Source organism: Bos javanicus, chromosome 27, assembly GCF_032452875.1.
Source record: "Bos javanicus breed banteng chromosome 27, ARS-OSU_banteng_1.0, whole genome shotgun sequence".
Taxonomy (NCBI): domain Eukaryota; kingdom Metazoa; phylum Chordata; class Mammalia; order Artiodactyla; family Bovidae; genus Bos; species Bos javanicus.
The window spans coordinates 26,571,634-26,598,575 of record NC_083894.1 but is presented as its reverse complement, the minus strand read 5'-3'; the positions used below and the strand labels follow the sequence as shown (position 1 = coordinate 26,598,575).

The following is a 26,942-nucleotide window of genomic DNA, read 5'->3' as shown; positions in this document are numbered from 1 at the left end:
GTGGGATTCCCTGAAGGCCGTGCCATATTCAGTCCCACACGGCCATGCACTAACGGGACAAGTGCAGGCGTATCGCACGCCTCGCCCCTTCTACTGATTGACAAAGAAAATGAAGACAACCTTTTCAAGTTATTCCATCAAAGGCAGAAATCGTAGCCTGGGCATTTAGGAGAATGAGCTCATCAGGCGGGGGCAAAAGACTTGTTTTGCAATTAGTGTCTTTTTACCCAATTCATTTAAAACAGGAAGCCCTGAATTTCCTTAAAGCGTTGCTCGTATTAGTTTGTTAGAACTGACTGTTCTACTATATAAATTCTTCGTGTATGTTTACTGCACGCCACCCCCCCTCCCCCCGCCGATTTATGGCCAAACTGTTCTCAAAAATAGAATGAGCTTCTTATGATCTGCTTCTTTCAACTTTCACATTGTATTTTCGCAAAACCACAGAACTGATAATCTTCAAAAAATGAAATAAAGGGAATGCTGAGAACTAGCCCTCATGGTCCAAGGATGGGAAATAAATAAGGATTTCAACCCCAAGGCAAAGAGGGCATAGTCACAGTAAGGTCAAGATCATATATTTAGGAAGCCTACAGCACTTAAAGCTAAATTGTGTAGTCACAGTTCTGATTGAGCCAAACCATCTTTTGGGACAGCCAGTCATGAACAAGATTGCTGTCTTTGGAATTCAGACAGCAAGAATAGGCAGCCTGTTCTCAGAAACGGAAAATGACACTCAGCCAGCTCTGTGTCCCGTGGTGCAATCTCACATGAAGCCCTTGAACAATTCTTCCCCCGCCCCCCCCAACCAAAGGAAAAGCAGATCGACTTACATGGCTCTCTGGCAATGAACTGAGGTACAGTGTTGGGCAGAGGAGTACTAGGGTTTGGAGTCCCTACTAGTTTGTTCTTGGCCATCTTCGTGTTTGCCTTAGCAAACTCTAGTCGTAGTGTTTGCGGAATTTCAGGATCGAAGCGGATGCCCTTTAGAAATAAAGAACAAATGGAAGATGTTTTCATTTCCTTAGAAGTAAACCGGAATGGTGACAAAATAAACATACCAGTCAACCCAGCCTATCAGAAAAAAAAAATCAGCAAGAGCACTCATTCTCACTGCTTATACAGAACACATGAAAACCTGTGATACAACGTGTCCACAAAGTCAAGGAGATTTCGTTTACTCTATCAAAAACTCAATTTAGTTGCATGGTTTTCCAACTATTTCTTTTCTTTTGGGACTACATTGTCAGGGTTCGGGTTTTTTTTTTTTTTTTAATGTGGACCATTTTAAAAGTCTTTCTTGAACTTGTTATAATATTGCTTCTGCTTTATGTTTTGGTCTTTTTGGCCAAGAGGTATGTAGGATCTTAGCTTCCTTACCAGGAATTGACCCTGCACCCCGCTGCACTAGAAGGTGATGTCTCAACCACTGAATTACCAGGGAATTCCCTCAGGCTAAAACTTAAAATCTGGACCAACACATTCCTAGCATGGCTAAAAACTAATTAATGCCTACCAATAAGAATACATTAACATAAAGCCCTGTGCAACACCGGAAATTCTAATACCAAAAATCATAAGAAGAATTTGACCAGTGTTTAAAACAAGATAATTCTTCAATGTTTTAGTTTCATCACCTCTAGAGGGGGAAAATTCCCATCTTTTTCCAACTGAAGAGCTTTCACTTAGTGCTCTGAATTACTAAGTAGATAAGAATGAAACAGTTTTAAGATTTCAATATAATTAACATCATTTCATTCCAGTTAGCTTCTAGACTGATAAATTTAGATGAATGCCTTTGTGTGTTAAAGTCCTGATTTTGACTATAGCTGGCTTGTTAGCTACATGGATGGACAGACAACAGATTACCGGGGCCAAAGAGAGGCTAGTAATTTCTACCCTTAACTCTATTATTATAGTTTACCTACACAAAACATTCAACAAAATAAGTCACACACTATAAAATACAAGATTTTTTTCTGGATGTAGACCTTTTTTAAACTCTTTACTGAATTTGTTACAATATTGTTTGTTTTCTTATGTTTTGGATTTTTTGGCCACAAGGCATGTTGGATCTGAGCTCCCTGACCAGAGATCTAACATTCGACTCTCAGCATTGGAAGCGAAGTCTTAACCACTGGACTGCCAGGGAAATCCCTATGAAATACAAGATTTAGGACAAGATAAGTCTGTTCTGAACACCCCCCAACCCCAACTCCATCATTCAAGAAGGTCTGAGCATACTGAATCATGAGATCTACTGTCCAATGCTATGGAATCTGGACCCCAATAATGGTATGAAAAAGACACACCAGTATAATATGGTGCATACTGGCGTGTTCAGAACAGACTTAGGTACCCTGTTTGTCTGTATGGCATGTTCTGGAAAAGGAGTGAGTTCTGAAAATGAGGGTCTTAAGAACACAGGTTTATAGATTAGCACCCACATGAGCCTGCGGGTTCCAAAGCCCCTTTCTTCATTTAATTAGCTTGAATTAAAGAGCAATTTCCACCAGAAATTAGTAAGAGCCTCTAACTCTGCAGACCAGCGTGAACAACTCTGAACTTCACAGGCCCAGGTCCAAAGATGGGAGGAAGAGCTGTGACTTCATGGTAACAGCAATAAGAAAAATGAAGGGAGGTGAGGGGGAGAGAAGTCCTTGGGGAGGCACCACTGAAGCCACGGAGCCCCGACCCACAGATGTCCCAGAGTGGGTGGAATTTCCTTCTGAGCCTGATCTACACACTTACTCAGAGGAAACCAATTGCAGGAGCAAGCAGGTTGGAGTGAACAAGGAATCCTCTTGGGCAGCCCTAACCAGTGGCAAAAATGAAAAAGGGGACAGCTGTATGAAATGTAAAAAGCAATTCTTTAACTGCCGTCAGTTTTTGTCTTAATTGGGGGAAACCTCAGCAATGTCTTGCCAAAAATGTATCTATGGGGAAAAAAGACAAGGCAGCACGCAGAAGTCATGTTTGCTTCCATCCATGTCCACGGAGAGCATCCCCTCCATCAGAGCTGGTATCACAACAGAGTAAGGATGTCCAAATACGGGTCTGAAGGGCTGTGGTCTTTGCTGGGAGATGAGCACAGTTCCCCGCTGTCAGAGGGGTGCCGTGGAAAGGCCTGCATATTCGTCTCACGCTCCATCCAACCACCCATAGAAACAGAGTGCTTTCAATTTCAGTGACCTCCTTGGCACGTAACTCCATCATCCTTCTGTGAAGAAGCACGTGTTCTCACCCTTAGCCCACATCACCGTGAGCAGCGTGGGAAGAGCATCCCGGTCAGGCGTCCTCTGGAGTTTCTAGTCCCCAAGAGGAGGCTCTCCATCTGCATCCAATGCCTCAGTCCTTTTCCTGATGTGCCCGAGTTGACTGAGGCTCTTACACAACCTGGTCTCGTGACTCAGGTCCTAAAACATGCCTGAGTGGCCCCAACTCCTCACCCCTACTCTTCATACTCCTCCTCCCTCTGTGAGCTAAAATAACACCACCATCATGTTCCAAATCAAAGTTCCAGCTCCTTATTAAAAAAAAAAAAAAAAGCTCAGAAGTTAAAATGACCTAATTTGTTTGGCAGCTTATTCAGAGGCCGGAGGCTTAGAATACAAGCCACATTCCTCTAACATCTTTAGCAGCAATACCATATTTGGTAATCAATATCCTGCTCAGCTCAGTTTCTATCCAGAGGGATTAGCCAAGCCAAAAACATTTAAATGTGAAAGGATGAAGAGGAGGCAGAGATGGGGGGAACGTGGAAGTGAGGAAGAAAGGAGAAGGGAGGAAGAAAGGAGAGGCGAGAAAGATGAGAAAGAGGAAGACAGATAAAGGAGACACGAAAAGAAAAAACAAACTCCTTGTGCTTTTAATTAAAGCCTATTAAGATTATTCTCTGGCCAGTGACTTCAACATTAAATGCTATCAGGATAAGATTACTACTAAATCAAAAGAAGGAATCTGTGACTTTCAAAATCAACTTTTTCATTATTGTCCAAAATTGACCAAAACCCTTCTGATAAGTGAATAGAAACCTTTTCTCTTCCGATTGTAAATGGTGTCCAGAAAGGACAGTTTCTGGATATCAGGATGATACCAGTTTGAGAAGTTATTCAGAAGCAACCCAACTTACTGGCCATAGGGACAGCCAACAACCTCTCCAAGATGGCCTAATACACTCTGACCAAAGCAACACAGGTTCACTGTGATCTACACAGGCAAACTCCCTACCCAAGGGGCCAGAAAGTATCCTTAGAAGTCTACTGCTGCTCAGTCGAGTCCAAGTCTTTGTGACCCGATGAACTGCTTGCGACACGCCAGGCTTCCCTGTCGTTCACTAACTCCCAGAGTTTGCTCAAATTCAAGTCTGTAGAGTCGATGATGCCATTCATCCATCTCATCCTCGGTCGCCCTCTTCTCCTCCAGCCTTCAATCCTTCCCAGCATCAAGGTGTTTTCCAATGAGTCAGCTCTTCGCATCACGTGGCCAAAGTATTGAAACTTCAGCTTTAGCATCAGTCCTTCCAGTGAATATTCAGGGCTGATTTCCTTTAGGATTTAGCAGTCTACTAAATAACACCAAAGACTGTTATCAGGGCAGTTGCAAATCCATAAGCCTATGTGTTACCAACTAAATGCCTGTGATCTCTCAAAATCCACGCTGAAGCCTTAACTCTCATGTGATGTATTCAGAGAGAGGGCCCCTATGAAGAGATCAGTGGCCTTGAGAGAAGAGGATGAGACATGCAAGATCTCTCTCTCCAAGAGCACCCACCGGGGAAAGGCCAGGCGAGGACAAAGTGAGAAGGTAGCAGTCTACAAGCCAGGAGCAGGATCCTCACCAGATACTGAATCTGCTGGCAGCTTCATCTTGGACTTCCTAGCCTCCAGAACCGAGAGAATTAATGCTGTTTATACCACCTCGTCTGTGCTATTTTGTTATGGCAGCCAGAGCTAAGATACCTTAATAACACGGTTTTATTTCTTGCACCATAGTTCCTAAAATAGGCCACAGTACTCTTTTCTGAACTTTCTGGAGTCTCATCCAGGTGAATCTCCTCTTCTCCACCAGCCCCAGCCCCAAGCCCACCTCTCCCCTCACTGCAAGTGAGTCAACCATTACGGACAGTTTGAGTCAAGGCATCTGTCTTGATGTATGCGATTACTAGAAGTCTTAACAATTCAATCTCAAAAGTGACAAACAGCAATTACAGACTGGAAGGAAAATTCAAACTCCACATCTGCATACAGTAATGCTCTACACTCACTTTATTCAGGCAGTTGCAAAATATCTTTTCATCCCTTCTCTTTCTCCTCAAATGAAAGGTTAAAACTATCTGTAAATAGAAAATCCTGAAAAAAGAGTTTTCAGAGTTGTAACTTGGACCTCCCTTAATGAAAATCTTTGTTTCTTATTTACATTGAATTTAGATTCTAAGCTAGTTACAGAGCTTCAAAATGCTATTTTATGACTCTACGGACTATATCAAAGGGTGGCGTCTCAGAAGGACAAGGGAAGAGCTAGTATATAAGAAAACGGCAAACTGAAAAGACATCACAAAATCCTGAAGTCCCAAGCCTACAGAAATCTAGAGAATCACTGGAAATGGACTGTAGCTCTTTCAGTGTCTTTCTGGAAAACAGGATGGAAAACCTATTAATTAACGCGCTGCAAAGCTCACATCCCAAGCTGCTCTCATGTTCCTCTAGCTGTTGCAGTTCTGGTTTCTTAGGCACAGTGGCTTTGCTGGAACGATTTACTGGCTGCAAATCATGGGTTTGGAATCATGATTATTCTGAACATGAAGGTTCAACATCATTCCAACCCTTTAGCAGTGTCACTGGTATTAATGTCGTCTCGCAAGAGTGGAATATTTGTCAGGAGCTTATTCACTGAATAATGGAAGGAAAAAGGAAAGAGAAGGGCTATTCTAGAATGATTCAAATATCCTTAGAGGCCTAGCCGCATATGCAATGTTTGGTCCTTGACTGAACAAGCCAGATGTGAAAGACTTCTCGTGGGAATATGAAAAAAGCTGAATATAGGATGCGCATTAGGTGGTATTTGGGAACTGTCAATTTTATTAGGCATGATATTATCATAATGTAGGAAAATATCTTTTGATTTTCTTGTAATGTCAACAATGTTTTTCTCATGCATATTTTAAATTTATTTTTTAATTGAAATATAATAGCTGTACAGATGCGTTAGTTGCTGCTGTACAGTTATATGAACCCAGCTTTAATACCCTCCCCCGGCTCCCACCTTGAGCCTCCATCCCACCCCTTCACGCTGCCCCTCTCAGTCACTACAGAGCACTGAGCTGAGCCCCCTGTGCTCTACAGTAGCTTCCCAGCAGCTGTCTCTTTTACACATGGTAGTGTATACATGTCAATCTGTATCTCCGGATTCATCCTGTCTTTAAATTTTGGTACTGAAATACAAAGAATAATGAGAATGTGACAAAATATCATAACAGTGAGTATTTTACTTTAGAATACTTAGGGGGAAAAAATGGAAGCAAATGCAACAAAATGTTGGTATACTCTGATGGATTTGCGGATGTTCATTACTATATCTTTTGGTATGCTTGAAATTTCATAAAAGTAAAAACAGAACAGATTTAGGCCAGCACATAACAGTTCCATGTGCTAGAGATATAAGAATCAGTGAAGTCCCTGCCTTGAGGAGTTCAGAGGGTACACTCTGGTGGAGGAATTGTACAGGTAAGCTAACGGTTAGATTAAGAGACAAACACGAGGTTTAGAACTCCACGGGAAACACAGCCAAGGCCGGGAGTGACTGACGACCAGGAAGGCATCACAGAGGAAGAGCTGAAATTTACCAGGTGGTAGTCCAGGAAAGAGCTCAGCAAAGTTCTGAGAGACAGGATGTAGAGAGGGTGTGGATGTGTTGTGTGTGAGCAGGTGCTTATGTCCTCAGTTGTCTCTGACTCTTTGCGACCCCATGGACTGTAGCTAGCCTGCCAGGCTCCTCTGTCCATGAGATATTCTAGGCAAGAATACTGGCGTGGGTTGCCATTTCCTCCTCCAGGGGATCTTCTGAACTGAGGGGGTAGAACCTGGGTCTACGGACTCTTTCCCGCTAAGCCACCGGGGAGCAAGGGAGCTTGGTAGATGACTGTATAAGCACGGGGATGAGATCATCAGGACCTTTCAGGTCATGAGTGAGGGTTCTGGAATATTTGCATGACTGAGCTGCTAAAAATTTTTTAAACTGGGGAAATAGTATGATCGGATTTAGGTAGCAGAGCGTGATCCTCAAGAGTGATCATCCAGAATCATCTGGAAGACTTCCTACACACAGAGTGCTGACCCCGCTCCAGAGTTTCTGGTTCAGTAAGTCTGGGATGAGACTTGAGAATCTGAATTTGTACCAAGTCTCCAGGCTGATGCTAACAATGCTCATGTAGGGATCACATCTCACAATCACTGCAGTGGAGGCTAACTCCAGGGGTGGAAGGGTGGCTGGACTTGAGAGACGGAAACTGACCAGACGTGAAGCAGTCAGAACAGCCTGAGAATGCAGCGGGGATCACGGCTCTGCTGGCCCTTCTCCAGGAAGCACCTAGAACCTCAGGCCAGGTTCAGGGCCCTTCACTCCCCTAACAACAGCTGGCTATTTAAGGCACAGATGCATCACAGTGACCAAACATGTTTTTTCCCCTCTAAGGATTTCAACCTTGAGTATAAAACACAGAGAAAACTGGGACTTCCCTGGTGGCTCACTGGTAAAGTGTCCACCTGCCAATGCAGGAGACACGGGTTCAATCCCTGATCCAGGATGACCCCACATGCCATGGGGCAACCACGCCTAGTGAACCACAACTACTGAGCCTGTGCCCTAGAGCCTGCAAGCTACAACTACTGAACCCATACACGCTAGAGCCCATGCTCTTCAACAACAGAAGCCCCTGCACGGCAACAAAAAGTAGCTTCCTACTCGCTGAAACTAGAGAAAGTCCACACAAAGCAACAAAGACCCAGGGCAGCCAAAAATATATCAATAAATTCAGATAAAATCGAGGTGGCTGGAGCTGAGGTACCTCCACGATCTCCCACTAGAGAAAAGGTTTCCAAACTCCCGTCACTGAGGTCAACAAAGCTGCCCTAACGCCTGCTGGGAGTCTCGTTTATTTGGTACATCCTTCAAATCTGTGAGTTACAGTCCAGTGTCTGTACAGATGGTTCTACCATTAAAGTAAGTGGGTTTATCAGCCCTTGACACCTAATTTTACAGACAAAGAAAGCATTCACTTGGAGGGGGAAAAATGTTAAAGAATTAGGCAAAGCTCAGTGGAAACAGTGTCAGACTTTATTTTTCTGGGCTCCAAAATCACTGCAGATGGTGATTGCAGCCATGAAATTAAAAGACGCTTACTCCTTGGAAGGAAAGTTATGACCAACCTAGATAGCATATTGAAGAGCAGAGACATTACTTTGCCAACAAAGGTTCATCTAGTCAAGGCTATGGTTTTTCCTGTGGTCATGTATGGACATGAGAGTTGGACTGTGAAGAAGGCTGAGCGCCGAAGAATTGATGCTTTTGAACTGTGGTGTTGGAGAAGACTCCTGAGAGTCCCTTGGACTGCAAGGAGATCCAAGCAGTCCATTCTGAAGATCAGCCCTATTTCTTTGGAAGGAATGATGCTAAAGCTGAAAACTCCAGTACTCTGGCCACCTTATGCGAAGAGTTGACTCACTGGAAAAGACTCTGATGCTGGGAGGGATTGAGGGTAGAAGGAGAAGGGGGACGACAGAGGATGAGATGGCTGGATGGCATCACTGACTCGATGGACGTGAGTCTGAGTGAACTCCGGGAGTTGGTGATGGACAGGGAGGCCTGGCGTGCTGCGATTCATGGGGTCGGGAAGAGTCAGACACGACTGAGCGACCGATCTGATCTGATACATATTACACTGAGAAAGATGTCCATGACAATATTAGATTTAAAAAAAAAAGGATACTCAACAATGTTTAGTCATCTTAAAAGAGGAGACTTTGTATCCGTACATGTGTGTGAACTCATGAGTGTATCCTAGTAATGTGAGGAATGTTTACAATGTGACAACCAACCTGTCAATAGTGGTGGCATCATGGTTTCAAATAGGAAAAGGAGTACCTCAAGGCTGTATATTGTCACCCTGCTTATTTAACATATGCAGAGTACATCATGAGAAACGCTGGGCTAGAAGAAGCACAAGCTGTAATCAACATTGCCAGGAGAAATATCAATAACCTCAGATATGCAGATGATACCACCTTTATGGCAGAAAGCGAAGAGGAACTAAAGAGCCTCTTGATGAAAGTGAAAAACTCCACATTCAAAAAAGTAAGATCATGGCATCTGTTTCTGTCACTTCATGGCAAACAATGGGTAAACAATGGAAACAGTGACACTTTATTTTCTTGGGCTCCAAAACCACTGTAGACGGTGACTGCCATGAAATTAAAAGACGCTTGCTCCTTGGAAGAAAAGCTATCACCAACCCAGACAGCATATGAAAAAGCAGACAGTACTTCACTGACAAAGGTCCATTTAGTCAAAGCTAGTCAGACACGACCGAGCGACTGAACTAACTGAACTAATAGCTTTTCCAGTGGTCATGTACGGATGTGAGAGTTGGACCATAAAGAAAGTTGAGTGCCGAAGAACTGATGCTTTTGAACTGTGGTGTTGGAGAAGACTCTTGAGAGTCCCTTGGACTGCAAGGAGATCCATCCAGTCCATCCTAAAGAAAATCAGTCCTGAATATTCATTGGAAGGATGGATGCTGAAGCTCCAGTACTTTGGCCACCTATGTGAAGAACTGACTCATTGGAAAAGACCCTGATGCTTGGAAAGATTGAAGGCAGGAAGAGAAGGGGACGACAGAGGATGAGATGGTTGGATGGCATCACCGACTTGATGGGAATGAGTTTGGGTAAGCTCCAGGAGTTGGTGATGGACAGGGAAGACTGGCATGCTGCAGTCCATGGGGTCACAAAGATCAAATATGACTGAGCAACTAAACTGATCGAAAGTATCACAGCATTGTTAACCGGGTATACTCCAATACAAAATAAGAAGTTAAAAAAAAGAATAACTTTGAAAGCATGATGCCCTTTTAATCAGTTTGGTTTCATAAAGCAAGGCCATCTCTTTGCTTTCCTGATCCAGGATCTAATCTAGAGTCATACATAGCATTTAGCTGTCATCTCTTAGTCTCCCTGAATATTTTCCTCAGGCCTTGTCTTCCATGACCTTGACATTTTGGAAGAGTACAGGCTATTTTTTGGTAGAATGTCCTTCAGTTTGGGTTTATCTGATTTGCTTGTTGATTAAATTAAGGTTATAAGTATTTGACAGGAATATCACACAAGTGTCATTCTTCATGCATCCTATCAAGGAGACACATGATGTCATTTTTGTCTCATTATTAATGATACTAACTTTGATCACTTGCCAAGTTTCCATTGTGAGGTTACTATTTTCCCCCTTTCTAGTTAGGAAGTATGTCATAGGGAGGTACTTTTGAGACTAATTATTTCTCAACATTTCACCCATCAATTTTAACATCTATAAATATTTTTTACCTGAAGCCACCTTTACTACTGGGATTGCCAAATGGTCATTTTTTTTTTCTTCCCCTAAGCCCATCATTTCTTTCATATTCATTTGTCTTCTACTCTAAGGAAACACCTACCCCTCCTCCCTGTTTATTATTTATTCCTTTCTACATTCATTTGTTCATTCATTCACTCACACATCAGTACTGATTCATGCCTTATTTTACATTATAATTACCAGCTTTTGTCTGCATGCTCAAATTGTCCCAGATTTATATGGAAACACACACATGCTTTTACATCCACATCTATTTCTCCATATCTACTTAGCTGTATTAAAACTACAAGTTAGTACTGATAGTTCCAATTCCAATCCAATACCATTAGGTTAATTCCAGCCTTCCCTTTCCACTATTTTTAACTCTGCCTCTGAATCCTAGCGCTCAACATCCACTATACATTTGCTTATTTGCTCAATACAGGAATACTAACAAAAAGTTTCGAGAAAGTTTCAGAAGTGCTAAACAATTTCAACATAAAAAGAAAACCTATTAATTATAGTTCAGTATTTACAGCTTTTTGTATCTTTAGCCCAAAAGTAAAAGGCCAATATATACATCTGAGAATTATTTGGGAGATTGGGATTGACACATACATAACATATAAAATAGATAACTAATGAAAGCATGCTGTAGAGCACAGGGAACTCTACTTAATACTCTGTGGTGACCTGAATGGGAAGCAAATCCAAGCAGGAGGGCTTCCATGTATATGCGTGGCTGATTCATTCTGCTGTACAGTAGAAGTAACAACACTGTAAAGGAACTATACTCCAATAATGATTAAAAATAATAATTATTATTATAATTATTATTTTAAAAAATAATAATTTTTAAAAAGTCAGTTCTCTTTCCAACTTCATTATGGCTGTACTATTCATTTGAAATAGTTACGATTCCTTTCTTTCTGTTTGCCTTGGAGTGTCTTCCCGGCTCTTGTCATCTTCACCTTTTCCTTCTACATATTCATAGCAGGTAAAACTTTTACCAATTGAAAAGTCAAAGTTGATTCATCAACCCATTCATCTTTTACACATTTCTGAATTTCTGATTAGGAATTTCTGAATAATTTTACATATATGGACTAAAAAGCTGAGGACCCAGAATTTTAACATCCTCCCAACCCGCTATGACTTCCCAAGAGGCCCAATCTTTTGAAGGAAGCTTCTAAATAAGTTTTCAATGTTGTTTCTTGCACTTAATTTTTTAATTTTCAACTTCTAATTGAAATATATTGAAATGTTTAAAAAAAATAATGGGAGGGGGAGTAAAGACAAATGGAACTAAAATTGCTGTTGTAAACACCACTCACTATAAAGGTTAAGTTCAGGGCCTGAACGAACCTGGCTTTTGCATGATGCCTGGTTTTTGCATGATGCCTGGTTTCTACTGGTTCCTGGGTCAAAAGCCTTTACCAGATCCTGATACAGGCAAGTTCAAGGATTAAGAACACGATTCCACTCGGGTGAACCACATGACATTCCCCTGTAAGGCAACAGGCTGCTTCTACCACCTCCCCTACTGTCAGTACCCTCTTCTCTCCTGGGCTGCCGGGGACCCACCTCTTCCAGAGCACAGGTCATTTCCTATCGAAATCTCCTGGTGTTTCACACATGCCCCATTCTGAAGCAGTAATCTAGTGGATCTGAGGCTTCTGTATTAAATCAGGTAATTTTATAGTACCTGTTATTGAACTAGATATTTTTTTTGTAAGTAGAATAAAAAATAGTACAGTGGCTGCTGCTGCTGCTAAGTCGCTTCAGTCGTGTCCAACTCTGTGAGACCCCAAAGACGGCAGCCCACCAGGCTCCTCTGTCCCTGGGATTCTCCAGGCAAGAACACTGGAGTGGGTTGCCATTTCCTTCTCCAGTACAGTGGCAGCAATCTCCTAAGAGCCCACTTAGTATAATACTAATTGCTGAGTTTCTTGGTTGACTCTGATAAGCTTCTTACTGCCCTTTTCTCTATAACCAACTCCCAACGAAAACCCACTGCTGCTGTAAGGAATGCAGAGTATCCAGAAAGACTGGCTAGCCAGGTGTCTACACTGAAAGGGAGAGATAATGTTCCTGGTGTAGGTTATAGGTTTTAACCAATTCATTCGGACTTTCTAATATAGAGTGAGAATAATTTGTCACCAGAAACTATATGCTGTACAATAAAATCCTGGTGTTGGAAAATCCATTTTCTTTTGTAATCATCTGCTCAGTTCTTCTCTGGCCTTTAGAATCTTCATACCTTCACAGATGAAGTCAATGAAATCCCCATCTTTAAAAAAAAATATTTTTAATGGAAGGATATGAAACTCCTATGAGAAGAAAAGGAGCTCAAATCAAAGTCAAACTTGGTAATAATCTCTCTGTGATCTTATAACATTATCTCAGTACCTGGATCCTATCTTCCTGCTCCACAGCTCTGGTCCTAAACCCCAGATCCTCTGAAGGATGGAGTTCTGATACACCTCTCCAGGTTTACTCAAGCAGAGACTCCAGTAAATATCCAGACTTGTTTCAAAAACTGCTGTCAAAAGCACCAGGACTCAGAGCTCCACCAGGTGGTTACTGATATACCTGGTACCCACTGACCTTTTAAAGAATTTATTTATTTTTTAAAAGGATATTGCTTTACAGAATTTTGCTGTTTTCTGTCAAATCTCAACATGAATCAGCCATAGGTATACATATATCCCTTCCCTTTTCAACCTCCCTCCCATCTCCTTCCCCATCCCATCCCCTCTAGGTTGATACAGAGCTCCTGTTTGAATTTCCTGAGCCATACAGCAAATTCCTGTTGGCTACCTATTTCACATGTGGTAATGTAAGTTTCCACGTTACTCTCTCCATACATCTCACCCTCTCCTCCCCTCTCCCCGTGTCCATAAATCTGTTCTCTATGTTCTTTCTCCCTTGCTGCCCTGCAAGTAAGTTCTTTGGTACCATCTTTCTAGATTCCGTATATATGTGTTAGTATATGATATTTATCTTTCTCTGACTTTACTTTATAATAGGGTCTAGGTTTATCCACCTCATTAGAACTAATTCAAATGCATTTCTTTTTATGGCTGAGTAATATTCCATTGTGTATATGTACCAGAATTTTTTTATCCATTCATCTGTTGATGGACATCTAGGTTGCTTCCATGTTCTAGCTATTGTAAACCGTGCTGCAATGAACACTGGAGTACATGTGCCTTTTTCAATTTTGGTTTCCTCAGGGTATATGCCTAGGAGTGGGATTGCTGGGCCATATGGTGGTTTTATTTCTAGTTTTTTAAGGAATCTCCATACTGCCATTGACCTTTCTTATTATTAAGCTGTGTTACGGTTGCTTAACTTTTTTTTAAGGTAGTGACTATACTGTATAGTAGGATTAGGGAGTGGGAGGTAAGGTGATTTCCTTTTAAATAATCAGAACTATAAAGTTTTAAACAGAAAAGTTCAACAAACACTGCTCATTTCTATAAACAGTGGTATACAAAACGAGATCCATAGGAAAGAAAGAAATGAATCAATTCTCGGGAGTAATAAAGAAAAAGGCATATTCTGCTGGTGAGGCGAGGGATTTGCAAAGCATTTATATTCCTATTCATTGAGATCATGAGTTAGTTGAGCTTCAATAAACAACTACCCAGTTTCTCAGGAACCAAGAAACCAAGATGACGTCTTCATTAAGAAACTCAGGGCTCTAACACCAGTTCCCTCCACTATGGTTGACCAGGACAAGCTAATAAATTAATTCCTTCACCTACTGCTGACTCAAACAAGCTAATAAACAAACGAGAAAATGATTCTTATTAGTACTTATTCTTGTACACAACGTACTCAAAAGATTTCTAGTCATAATTGTATGTACAGGAAGATATAGGCAAGATCTTCAGAGGTAGGAGGTGGCTTAATTACAACACTACATTAAAAAAATTTTTTAACACAAAAATGTAGTTGAATCCTTTCCTGCTAAGAGACAGGGGTCTTTTACTTATAACTTAAGTTTCTACTTCAGTTATGTAAGGTCAGCCTAACTAAAAATTCAATGCTCTCAAAGTTTCGATAATAGTTTCTGCTATTATAGATACACTGCATAAAGCTGTTATTAAAAATAGTTCACAGGCTTCCCTGGTGGCTCAGTGGTAAAGAATCCACCTGCCAATGCAGGAAACTCGGGTTCAATCCCTGGTCCAGGAAGATGCCACGGGCTGCAGAGCAGCTAAGCTCGAGCACCGCAACTTCTGAGCCTGTGCTCTAGAGCCTGGGAGCTCTAACTACTGACCCCACCTGCCGCAACCACTGAAGCTCCAGCACCTTAGGACCTGCGCTCCACAAAGAGAGAAGTCACCACACTGAGCCACAGAGAGAGAAGTCACCACACTGAGAAGCCTTCACCGCCAACTGGAGTAGCCCCCAATCACCACAACGAGAGAAAAGCCCAAGCAGAGATGAAGACCCCACACGACCCCAAATAATGAAATAAAATTTTAAAAATAAACACAATTCACACACCATTAAAGTCACCCTTTTACATGAAATTGAATGATTTTTAGTATAGTCAGACTTGTGCAACCATCCGCACCATACAGCTTGAGAACACTTTCATCACCCCAAAAGGGCAGGGCATCCATTAGCAGTCTCTCCCCACTTCTCTCTCTCGCTCCACTTCACTCACTCCCCTCTCCCAACCACAAATCCACTTTGGTCTCTGTACCTATTCACTAGGGACATTTCTTATAAATGGAATCCTACATCATCTGATCTTTTAAACTGTTTTCTATCCATCGGAATGTTTTCAAGATCCATCCACTGTTAATTGCTGACTAATACACTACTGTACAAACATATACATTTTATCCTTTCACCAACAGGACATTGGGTTGTTGCCACTTTGGGGGGCTGCTTTGAACACTGTGTACAAGTTTTTGTGCAGATATGTTTTCAGTTCTCTAGGAGAACTGCTGGAGCATAGAATATAACTCTTAGGTTAACTTTTTTTTGAAGGACTGTGAAACTGTTTTCTGATGTAGCTATACCATTTCAATCCCACCATCAATGTAGGAGGATTCCAATTTTTTCACATCCTCACCAACACTTGCTATTGCCCATCTTTATTTTCACCACCTTCCTGGGTGTGAAGTGGTGTCTCAATGTGCTTTTGATTTTTATATCTTTATGCCATTATATTTTAAAACATTTTGTAAAGAGTAAAGAATAATATAGAGTAATTATATTATATTATGATATATAATGGAGAAGGAAATGGCAACCCACTCCAGTATTCTTGCCTGGAGAATCCCAGGGATGGGGGTGCCTGGTGGGCTGCTGTCTATGGGGTCGCACAGAGTCGGACACAACTGAAGCGACTTAGCAGTAGCATGATATATAAATTATATATTTTATATAATATATAATTATATATTATATATAAATTATATTTTTATATAATATATAAAATATAATATATAAATAATAATAAAGAGTAAAGAATATTTGTTAAGAATAAAAGGCTTCTATTTTCAAAGAGCATTTAGGTCACAAGGAAAGGATATAACTTGGGAACCACAAATTTTTCAACATATAGAAGAAAAATGAAACTGAAAGAATTTTTACCTTTTAGGGTTAAAAAAAGTTTGAAATATTGACTTTTCTGAAAATTAATGATAGACATGTTACTTCCATCAGATAGTAAGAGGAGGTAAATACATACTTCAGAGATAGTCTCAGGGGAATATATTTATAGTTTTCTGAATACATCTTTTTCTTCTAAAGGCAGCATAAAATATTCAATAGAATTAGAAACAGACTCTAAGCAAGGTATATTGAAAAGTTTCCCCAGGATTCTGAAAACAGTTGTTACATTCAGTCAGAGCCTTAAAAGGGCTCAATAACCAGCCAAACAGAAACTTGCCTGGGTGACCTGTTACTGTGGAATGGATGGGGTTCATTCAGAGACAAGTGTGGACAGAAGGTAAGGGAAGATCTCTGTATGTGATACATATAGAAAAGATGATTGGAGGAAAGGAAATGGTGGGGGGAGGGGGACCAATGCCACAATTTAAAAAGTTTCTCCAAACTCAATACTGTTTCTGAAAATGAATCAATAGAATTTTTCTACCATTTATAAGATGTCATTGTACCAGAAGTGAAGTTGTGATGCCCAAACGTTAAAACAAAAACTATAAAACAAACTACCTGAGTAAAGATCACAGAAGAGGGGAACTGAGGGGGAACTGGGGTAGGCTCTCAGATGCTAAGCATTGAGTGTCTAAAGGATAAAAGTCACAGCATTTGGTACTGCACACTGGGGACCTCCTAACCTCCTAGTTTTCAACCATGGGTACCTGTCCCCCATCCCTACTACCCAGCACACGTCTTAGAGATATTTGGAAATGTATGAGAGTGCTTTTAACCAGAAGGTACTAAGGATGTTAAACTCCTAGAATGAGTAGGACAGTCCCGTACGATATAAAAACTGCCTCATCCAAAGTTCCATAGCCTCCCAAACATACATGAAGAAATGAAGAAGAAAAGTCAAGGAATCTCCCTAAAGTCCTGATTATCGATTGGTAGAATCCAGATCAAAATTTAATTTTGATTCTCGCTGATTGCATGCATGTGTATACATTCAGTTCAGATCAGTTGGTCAGTCATGTCCAACTTTTGCGACCCCATGAATCGCAGCACGCCAGGCCTTCCTGTCTATCACCAACTCCCAGAGTTTATCCAAACTCATGTCCATCGAGTCGGTGATGCCATCCAGCCATCTCATCCTCTGTCGCCCCCTTCTCCTCCTGCCCCAATCCCTCCCAGCATCAGGGTCTTTAACAATGAGTCAACTCTTCACATGAGGTGACCAAAGTACTGGAGTTTCAGCTTCAGCATCATTCCTTCCAAAGAAATCCCAGGACTGGTCTTCTTCAGACTGGACTGGTTGGATCTCCTTGTAGTCCAAGGGACTCTGAAGGGTCTTCTCCAACACGACAGTTCAAAAGCATCAATTCTTCGGCGCTCAGCTTTCTTTGTAGTCCACCTCTCACATCCATACATGACCACTGGAAAAACCACAGCCTTGACTAGACGGACCTTTATTGGCAAAGTAATGTCTCTGCTTTTTAACATGCTACCTAGGTTGGTCATAACTTTCCTTCCAAGGAATAAGCGTCTTTTAATTTCATGGCTGCAATCACTATCTGCAGTGATTCTGGAGCCCCAAAAATAAAGTCTGACACTGTTTCCACTGTTTCCCCATCTATTTCCCATGAAGTGATGGGACCAGATGCCATGATCTTCATTTTCTGAATGTTGAGCTTTAAGCCAACTTTTTCACTCTCCTCTTTTACTTCCATCAAGAGGCTCTTTCGTTCCTCTTCACTTTCTCCCATAAGTGTGGTGTCATCTGCATATCTGAGGTTATTGATATTTCTCCAAGCAATCTAGATTCCAGCTTGTGCTTCTTCCAGCCCAGCGTTTCTCATGATGTACTCTGCATAGAAGTTAAATAAGCAGGGTGACAATATACAGCCTTGACGTACTCCTTTTCCTATTTGGAACCAGTCTTTTGTTCCATGTCCAGTTCTAACTGTTGCTTCCTGACCTGCATACAGGTTTCTCAAGAGGCAGGTCAGGTGTCTGGTATTCCCATCTCTTTCAGAATTTTCCACACTTTATTGTGATCCACACAGTCAAAGGCTTTGGCATAGTCAATAAAACAGAAGTAGATGTTTTTCTGGAACTCTCTTGATTTTCTGATGATCCAGCAGATGTTGGCAATTTGATCCCTGGTTCCTCTGCCTTTTCTAACCAGCTTGAACATCTGGAAGTTCACGGTTCATGTATTGCTGAAGCCTGGCTTGGAGAATTTTGAGCATTACTTTACTAGCGTGTGAGATGAGTGCAATTGTGCGGTAGTTTGAGCATTCTTTGCCATTGCCTTTCTTTGGGATGGGAATGAAAACTGACCTTTTCCAGTCCTGTGGCCACTGCTGTTTTCCAAATTTTCTAGCATATTGAGTGCAGCACTTTCACAGCATCATCTTTTAGGATTTGAAATAGCTCAACTGGAATTCCATCACCTCCACTAGCGTTGTTCATAGTGATGCTTTCTAAGGCCCATTTGACTTCACATTCCAGGATGTCTGGCTCTAGGTCAGTGATCACACCATTGTGATTATCTGGGTCATGAAGCTCTTTTTTGTACAGTTCTTCTGTGTATTCTTGCCATCTCTTCTTAATATCTTCTGCTTCTGTTAGGTCCATACCATTTCTGTCCTTTATTGAGCCCATCTTTGCATGAAATGTTCCCTTGGTATCTTTTATTTTCTTGAAGAGATCTCTAGTCTTTCCCATTCTGTTGTTTTCCTCTATTTGTTTGCATTGATTGCTGAGGAAGTCTTTATTTTCTCTTCTTGCTATTCTTTGGAACTCTGCATTCAGATGCTTATATCTTTCCTTTTCTCCTTTGCTTTTCGCTTTTCTTCTTTTCTCAGCTATTTGTAAGGCCTTCTCAGACAGCCATTTTGCTTTTTTGCATTTCTTTTTCTTGGGGATCGTCTTGATCCCTGTCTCCTGTACAATGTCATGCACCTCCGTCCATTACAGTTCCGTGAAGGAGACATTATTTCCACATAAGAATGGAGGTTGCTGTTCAGTTTCCGCTGTGCTAAAATTTAGGCAGACATGAATTCCAACAGAGAATGAGTAAGTGAAGAGAAGAATCCATCAGATGTAAACCATATTTCATACTTTTCCTAAATAAGGGCATTGCTTGCAGAAACAACAGCACTGTTAATACGACAGCTCGTGCCGCTGGGTCACTGCCCATTGAGAAACCCTCAGACGGATTACGCCTTGTTCTTTTTCTTAATCCAACTACCTCAAAGTGCTTGCCCTGGATTTACCTTAGAATAATCTGATTTACTACTCACTGTCCTCCTCGCCTAAGCAGAGTCATCTGGAAAGAATGTGTCCCTTTCCACAGGAACGTATCTAGATCAAGCTTTCAGGAAGAGATCCGTTCCAAATGATGCACTCTGGGTTACATGGTTATGCCCATCAGAGCTGGACTCTGACCCACTCCACTGACTGATTTAAAAGTCTTCCAGGGACTTCCCTGGAGGTCCAGTGTTTAAGACTTTGCCTTCCAGTGCAGGCTCAAACCCTGATCCAGGAACTAAGATCCCACAGGCCTCAGGGATGAAAAAACCAAAGCATAAAAGAGAAATAATATTGTAACAAATTCATTTTCAATGAAGACTTTTAAAACATAGTCCACATTAAAAAAAAAAAAAAGTAAAAATCTTCCAATAACCATTATGTTTCTAGATGTCTTATGCACTCAGTCATGTCTGACTCTTTAAGACCCCATGGACCGCAGCCCACCAGGCTCCTCTGTCCTTGGGATTTCCCAGGCAAGAAAACTGGAGTGGGTTGCCATTCCCTTCTCCAGGGGATCTTTCCAACCCAGGGACTGAACCCGGTTTTCCCACAATGCAAACAAATCCGTTACCATCTGAACCACCAGGGAAGCCCATATGTCTTGTAGCCCCTCATTTTTAACTCTCTGAATTTAAAAAAAAAAAAAAATTGTAGAATTTTGTTTCTAAACCAGATATTTATTCCTTAAAATACAATGAAGCTTTATCTTGTTTTGAGAAGTTCAGTGAAAGAAATACTATGTCCACATCTAGACTAAAATGTCTCTTGAGGTTTACCCTTGATTTGAAGCCTATGTATTGAATAATTCCTCCTCTGATAATACTGTGCAATCAGCTCGGGTCTGAGTGTCATAATGGAACCAGCTTGGCCAAGACAGAGAAGCCCATGATTATCCCTCACTAGCCAACCTTGGCTTGGAATAGAAAAATTTTTATATTTCCTAGCCCACTTAGTAAAAACACAGTTTATCTCTGGCTTCACTTTTGTGTGAAGAGCAGAATTCAAATTCAGATTGTCTAAAAACTAAGCCAGACTCTTACAGTAAAACCTACAACTAGTTAAGACTAGGTTTTATCTGACACAAAAACAAAATGAGGGAAACCTGATTTCTGATGCCTCTCCTCTGCAGCCAATCTAGAAGGATCAGAAAAACAAATAGAAATTGTCCTGGTGAATCCTCTTCACATATTGGTGAAGGAAGCAAGCAAACAGGTTCTCCAGAACAACCATCACTTGTAGCGAATTATAACGACAATTATAAGGAGATACTCCATTCAGGGTCACAACCAATTTTGAGTAGAACCTCTCTCCAAAATCCGACTTAAAAAAAATTTAGCAACTGTCTAGCTTTTGAAGTCTGCCCGTATGCATTCATATCAACCTCCAGTACTGATCTTGGGTATGTTTTTTTTTTAACTTTTGTGCCTCAGTTTCCTAATCTATGAACTGGGAATAACCGTCCATACATCACAGGGTTGACTGTAAGAAAAAATGACTTCTGCTCCATGGTTAGATTAATGTCAGCCTATGAAACACTCCTGCGGCCCAGCTACCATGGACTGATAGGGTTTCTTCTCCATTGGACTTTGTGAAACGGTGCTTCTCCCACGTGTAAAAGAGAAGAATGCCATTCATATTCTACTATCAGACTTCCTCCAACTGCAGGAAGCAGGCTACCTGAGCTGCTGTTTGAGAAGCTAGTGATATACAGGTTCAAAATATTCCTTTATTGTCTTTGGTTTCATTTCCCCCACAGGGAACAGATGTGTGACCTTCGAATTCTCTAGCCCATGTCTACTGGTTTCTCACAGTGTGAGTAGCTCTTGGGAAACTCCAGAGACTAGATCCACCATGGAGGATAATTAGGTAAAAGTTCTTTGGATCCGGGTCTCCGTACCATTCACCCCGGCTAAGTTTATTTCTTTTCCAATAAAGCACATTTTCTGTTACGCAGCTCTCCCCACCCCCGCTGGTACATAACCATGCCCTGGAAGAATATGCTTTGTATAGGATGACTATAAAGTCATGACAGAGCCTTTGAAAACGCTATAACTCCATCTTAACTTTTTGTATATGCTTCAAGGATCACTGTCAACAGAATCAGAGTCAACAGAATCAGAGTCAAACGGAGTTTATTTTCCAAAGGGTTGAGGGGGCATGATTGTTTCAACTTCTGCCACTATGTTCTCAAACTGTCCTGAAAAGGATGATTGAGAGCGCTGGGTCCTGACAACGTTAGGAAGGGGATGTCTCCACTTCAAGCACAGTCAGTTAACCTGTTACAGCACTATATTAGAGTGACGCTTGGAGACAAATATTATTACACGGAGGCAGCACAGGTCAGAGTGCAGAGAGCACGCGTCCATTCAGAAATCCTGACGTTAACATTTTCCCTCTGAAGGCACACAGGGTCAACTCTTCTGGTGGGGACAAAGGCATCTCTTGGAATCCTTAAACCACAAAGGCCAAATGTGACTTGTGCTGCCAGCAGTCCCTCTTACTGTTTAGTCCTGAAGACTCTTTCTTTCCTGTCTCATTAACGGGACAGTGACTGTAAAACCTAAGCCTCTCCTCACTACCCCAGGGGAGGGAGTAATAGCGAGAGTAAAAGGCGGTCATTCAGCTATCTGCTGAACGAAGGCATGAAATGGCTCTCACGATGAAAGTTTAAAAGAACGTAGATACTGGGCAATGGTTTTTATTTAAAGCTTCTGACTCTGGGAAGATTTTTTTTCAATTCAAGGATAACTGCTTTACAATGTGGTGTTGATTTCTGCCATACAAAATCATGAGTCAGTCGTAAGTATATATACGCTCCATCCTTAACCTCTGTCTCACCCGTGAAAGTCATCACAGAGCCCTGGGTTGAACTCCAGGTGTTATTCAGCCACTTTCCACCAGCTATCTGTTTTACATATGGTAATGTACGTTTCCATGCTACTGTCTCAGTTCAGCCCACCCTCAATATATAGACAGACCGTCTCCTTCCCCCACTGTGTCCAGAAGTCTGTTCTCTAGGCCTGCGTGTCTGAGAAGATCTTAACGTGATCTGGAGCAAACCTGCACACAGTCTTTTGACGGTCCACATTGGCTTGAGGGCGGTCTGTGACATTAGCCTCATGTCTGTTGCTCCTCTGCTGGACACTGGAGGAACCTCAGAATTTTGATGGTTAACTTATTTGAGGAATCAACAAAGAGATTCTGCCTTAACCAACTACTTGGTATTTGTGCAAAACCTTATAGCTGTCACAGCAAAAACTTCAGGGATTAAAGAGGGAGCCTAAAGAAATGTAAGAAATAAATTGTGCTGCTGCTGCTGCTAAGTCACTTCAGTCGTGTCCGACTCTGTGTGGCCCCATAGACGGCAGGCCACCAGGCTCCCCCGTCCCTGGGATTCTCCAGGCAAGAACACTGGAGTGGGTTGCCATTTCCTTCTCCAGTGCATGAAAGTGAAAAGTGAAAGTGAAGTCGCTCAGTCATGTCTGACTCTTCGCAACCCCATGGACTGCAGCCTACCAGGCTCCTCCGTCCATGGGATTTTCCAGGCAAGAGTACTGGAGTGGGGTGCCATTGCCTTCTCCATAAATTGTGCTAGGCCAAGGTAAATGATTCCTAGGGTGTGTGATTCATCTCTGTAAAGCCCAGATCATGAGCTTAAATCAGCAAATCTGCCACTGAAGAAAAAGGAAGGCTAAACGATAAAACTAACAAAAGAAATCACTACCCTGTCCCTAGCCATAGTGTATATTTCTAAACCAGCCAGTCTAGAAAATATATACAGATGGTCACACAGTGTATCTGATGAAAAGGCAAGGGTGTTTATGTTCAAATTCCTATCAATTACAACTGGAAAATAATAGTGTAAGTCTCCTTTCCTAGTGATGGCAAATTGAGGGCATCACTTTCATTAAGGCCACACACGTGTTCATACAGCTTGTGCAAATCACAAAACCCAGAATTAAACTACAAAGGAGTGCATTTCTAAATGCTTATTAACTCCGAATCCAATGTATCATGAATAGATGACTTGGTCCTTTAAAGATAAAAGGGTTACTAGTTTTTACTAGTGTTGAGACTAAAGTTTCAAGAGTGATGTCAGTTCTTTAAGGCAAAGAATAATCATACTAATTACATACTAATTTTCTAATTACTGCAAGAAAGAAACCAACACCCTCTTGTACATATTAGGTGCATGCCAGGAAAAATGAAGACAGTGGATATATGTGAGTTTGTATTATTAAGGTACTTTCTAAACTCTGAGATACGTTGAATGATGAATACTGTGCAATATAAACAGTCTTGGAATTACAGAAACCAAGTATTTCTATGTCTATGTAGAAATGCCTATGAAGAGTAAGTCCTACTTGTGAGGTAGGCGGGCAAAGAAAATGCATTTAACACACTTTTCTTTCAGGTTCACGGACAGTGCATGTTAAGTCATCTGAGCACCCATCTTAACTTTTTGTATATGCTTCAAGGATCGCTGTGCAAAGTTTACTTTGAGTCTTTATTAGTGACTGGTGCAGAAGCAAATAGGAGGGGTGGGGGGAGAACAGTGGTGATATACACAAACCCTACAACTGAAAAATAGGCAGTTGCCTAAACGTTCCAAAACCATTTCGAAAGACTTCCATTTAAAGATCAGATACAGCCCACAATGGGCCTCCGAGAATATTTTTACAGCTCTGTTTCTGCTCTCTAGTTTATCAGCAATGAACAGCCCTCACCCCAACAGGATCCAGTGGACTGTCCCATACTGTGTGTGTATAACCAAATTTAGGATAATCTTAATGAAGTGAAATACCAAGAAGAGTCAAAAATATGTACCTCCAAGTTAAGTATTTTTCAGCTACACATCAGGAAAAAGATAAGTCTTTAGAAAGAAAAGGTTCATTACATTTAAAGATTAAACATATTTTTAAGAAGTCGATGGTATGTCCTCAACTTTATAGAGGATAAAAATGAGTTCAGTTGTTGTTTTTTTAACCAGTAAGTTACTTATTTGGTCCCCAAAGTCACTTATTAACATGACGACAGATAAACCAATCTGTGGGTGGGAAATGTGTTCTGATGAATACAACAAAAATAAAGAAATTAAAAAAAGAAGGTAGCATTTGCTCCTTTAACTGGTTTTTAAAAAACCTCGAGCCCAGACCATCAAATGGCTTGCAGGCTCTTTCCAACCAAGAATCTGGGGCTTAAGCAAGAGTTAGTTGAAAAGAATGTAAACAGTGAAGTCCAAACTTCGGAAGTTCACGGAAAAGTACTTCCTGTGCTGCACAGGGAGCCAAAATAAAGTGAGTCAAAGCGGATCTCATCTCTGAGCGACGTGAATCAGCACACTTCCTCCTCTCCAAAGCGGCACCTCAAGGACGCTTACCAGGATCCGACAAGGCAGAGTCCAAACTTCTCCCTCTCTAAAAGGTGCGTCTAGACACAAAACTCTGAAGAATCTCACTGGCTGTTACAGAAATTCCTATGGAATTGATGGGGTGGGTGGAGGGGTGAGGCGGTATCTCTGGTTTTAAACAGATTGGACTGGAACCGGAAATGGAGAAAGCCATGTGCACAGTCAGCTTAACAGAATAAAAACGTGAGATGACCCTGTGCTTGTTGGGCTCACAGTATTTTGGAGGCTTTTTCTTCTTTTAATTGGCAGAGAACTGCTTTACAATGCTGCGTTTCTGCTGTAGGACAACATGAAAGAGCCGTATGGATACACAAATACATCCCCTCCCTTCTGAGCCTCCCTCTCTGGATACTTGAATATTAAGGACAACACTATTCCTTTGCTTCCCTACAACACTCCAAGGATTGATGAATCAACTTACCATTAACAACACTATAAAACAAATAAATGTTTAGAAGGACTCTGAATTCAGTATAATTTGGGATTCCACAGAAACTACTTTTAAATCAAACTGTGGAAAGGGGACTTAAGGAATTAAAACCAGTTCTTTTTGACAGTAATCACCAATTATCAGAATTTTTACCATTTATTGAGTACTAGTGGCTTTAAAAATACCTATATCATTTAACTTGATGCCCTAACCTTTTGTGATGGGTACTGTCAGTATTAACAGAAGGAAAATTTAGGTGCAGAAAACCTCAATTTAGTAAGTGGCAGAATCTGGATTTAAGCCAGGTCAGCCTGCTTGACACCTTTATTTATTACACTGCCTTTGACCAGAAAGCCCTTCAGACAGGTTAAAGTGGTTACCAAGAAGACACACCTTCTGTTCTCCTCTCAGCCACAGGTTAGAGATTTAGTACCTTTTCACAGGTATACACTTAGTGTTATGCACAAATACAAAAAAACCACCCACCTAAATCAAATATGCAATATACTTTTAATATCGGTGAATTAAAATTCATTCTCAGGGATATGTTAAGTATGTTTTTAGAATTTGGTGAACACCCCCACAGATAAGCTAAGAAGATATAGCAATGGTTGGCAAAAATCAACTTCTTACTGTGAACTTTTCTAAGAGTTTGCTCCATTTGTCATTGATAGAGCATTCTAAGGTGTTTAAAACAGTCAGATTCTCTTATAATCCAGTTGTTCACTTTTTTCATTGAGGTCTATCTATGACCTGTAACCCAGGATGGCTTTTCCCGCCTTCTGTTCAGTTTTCCTTTATTGTTTCCTTTATTGGCAACATTATACCGGCCTTCTAAATGAATGCTAAAATTCTATGAAAAAACAATACTGTAACAAATCCATTTGCCATCACATCAAAAAGAATAAAATACCTAAGAATAAACCTATGCAAGAAAGCAAAAGACCGATACTCAGAAAACTGATGAAAGAAATCAAAGATGATACAGATGAAGAGACATACCAAGCTCTTGGACTGGAAGAATCAATATTGTGAAAATGCCTATGCTATGCATATACAAACTGGATATAAACAGGTACAGTCACTATGAACAGTATGCAGGTTCCTTAAAAAACTAAGAATAGAGATACCACATGCTCCAGCAATCCCATTCCTGGCATATATCCAGAGAAAACCATTAATTTACAAAGATACATGTACCCCAATGCTCACTGCAGCGCTATTTACAATAGCCAGAACACGGAAGTAACCTGTAAGTCCATCAATGAAGGAATGGATAAACATGTGGTATGTATATCCAGTGTAGTATTACTCAGCCTTCAGAAAAAACAAAATAATGCCACTTGAACTTAGTGTCATGCTGAGTGAAGTCAAAGACAAATATCAAGACAAATATATGATATTGCTTAAATGTGGAATCTAAAAAAAATATGCTACTACTGAGCCTATCTGCAAAACAGAAACAGTCACAGATGCAAAAACAAGCTTCTAGTTACCAAGGGGGAAGTTCACACTAGGAATTTTCTACCTGACTGTATTTCCCAGGGAAATTAT

At 41.1% G+C, this 26,942-nt stretch overlaps 1 protein-coding gene across 5 annotated transcripts in view; it reads right to left on the bottom strand.

Moving 5' to 3' along the window:
- The window catches only part of RBPMS (RNA binding protein, mRNA processing factor), a 202,277-nt gene that overhangs the window by 78,746 nt on the left and 96,589 nt on the right, over window positions 1-26,942 (bottom strand). For all 5 annotated transcript variants that reach the window (XR_009734056.1, XR_009734057.1, XR_009734058.1 and 2 more), the window contains exon 5: window positions 834-984. Coding sequence is in view for 2 of the 5 variants with exons in the window: in XM_061404395.1 (XP_061260379.1) it covers window positions 834-984 (151 nt within the window). In the remaining 3 variants the exon portion in view is untranslated. The remainder of the gene's footprint in view (window positions 1-833; window positions 985-26,942) is intronic.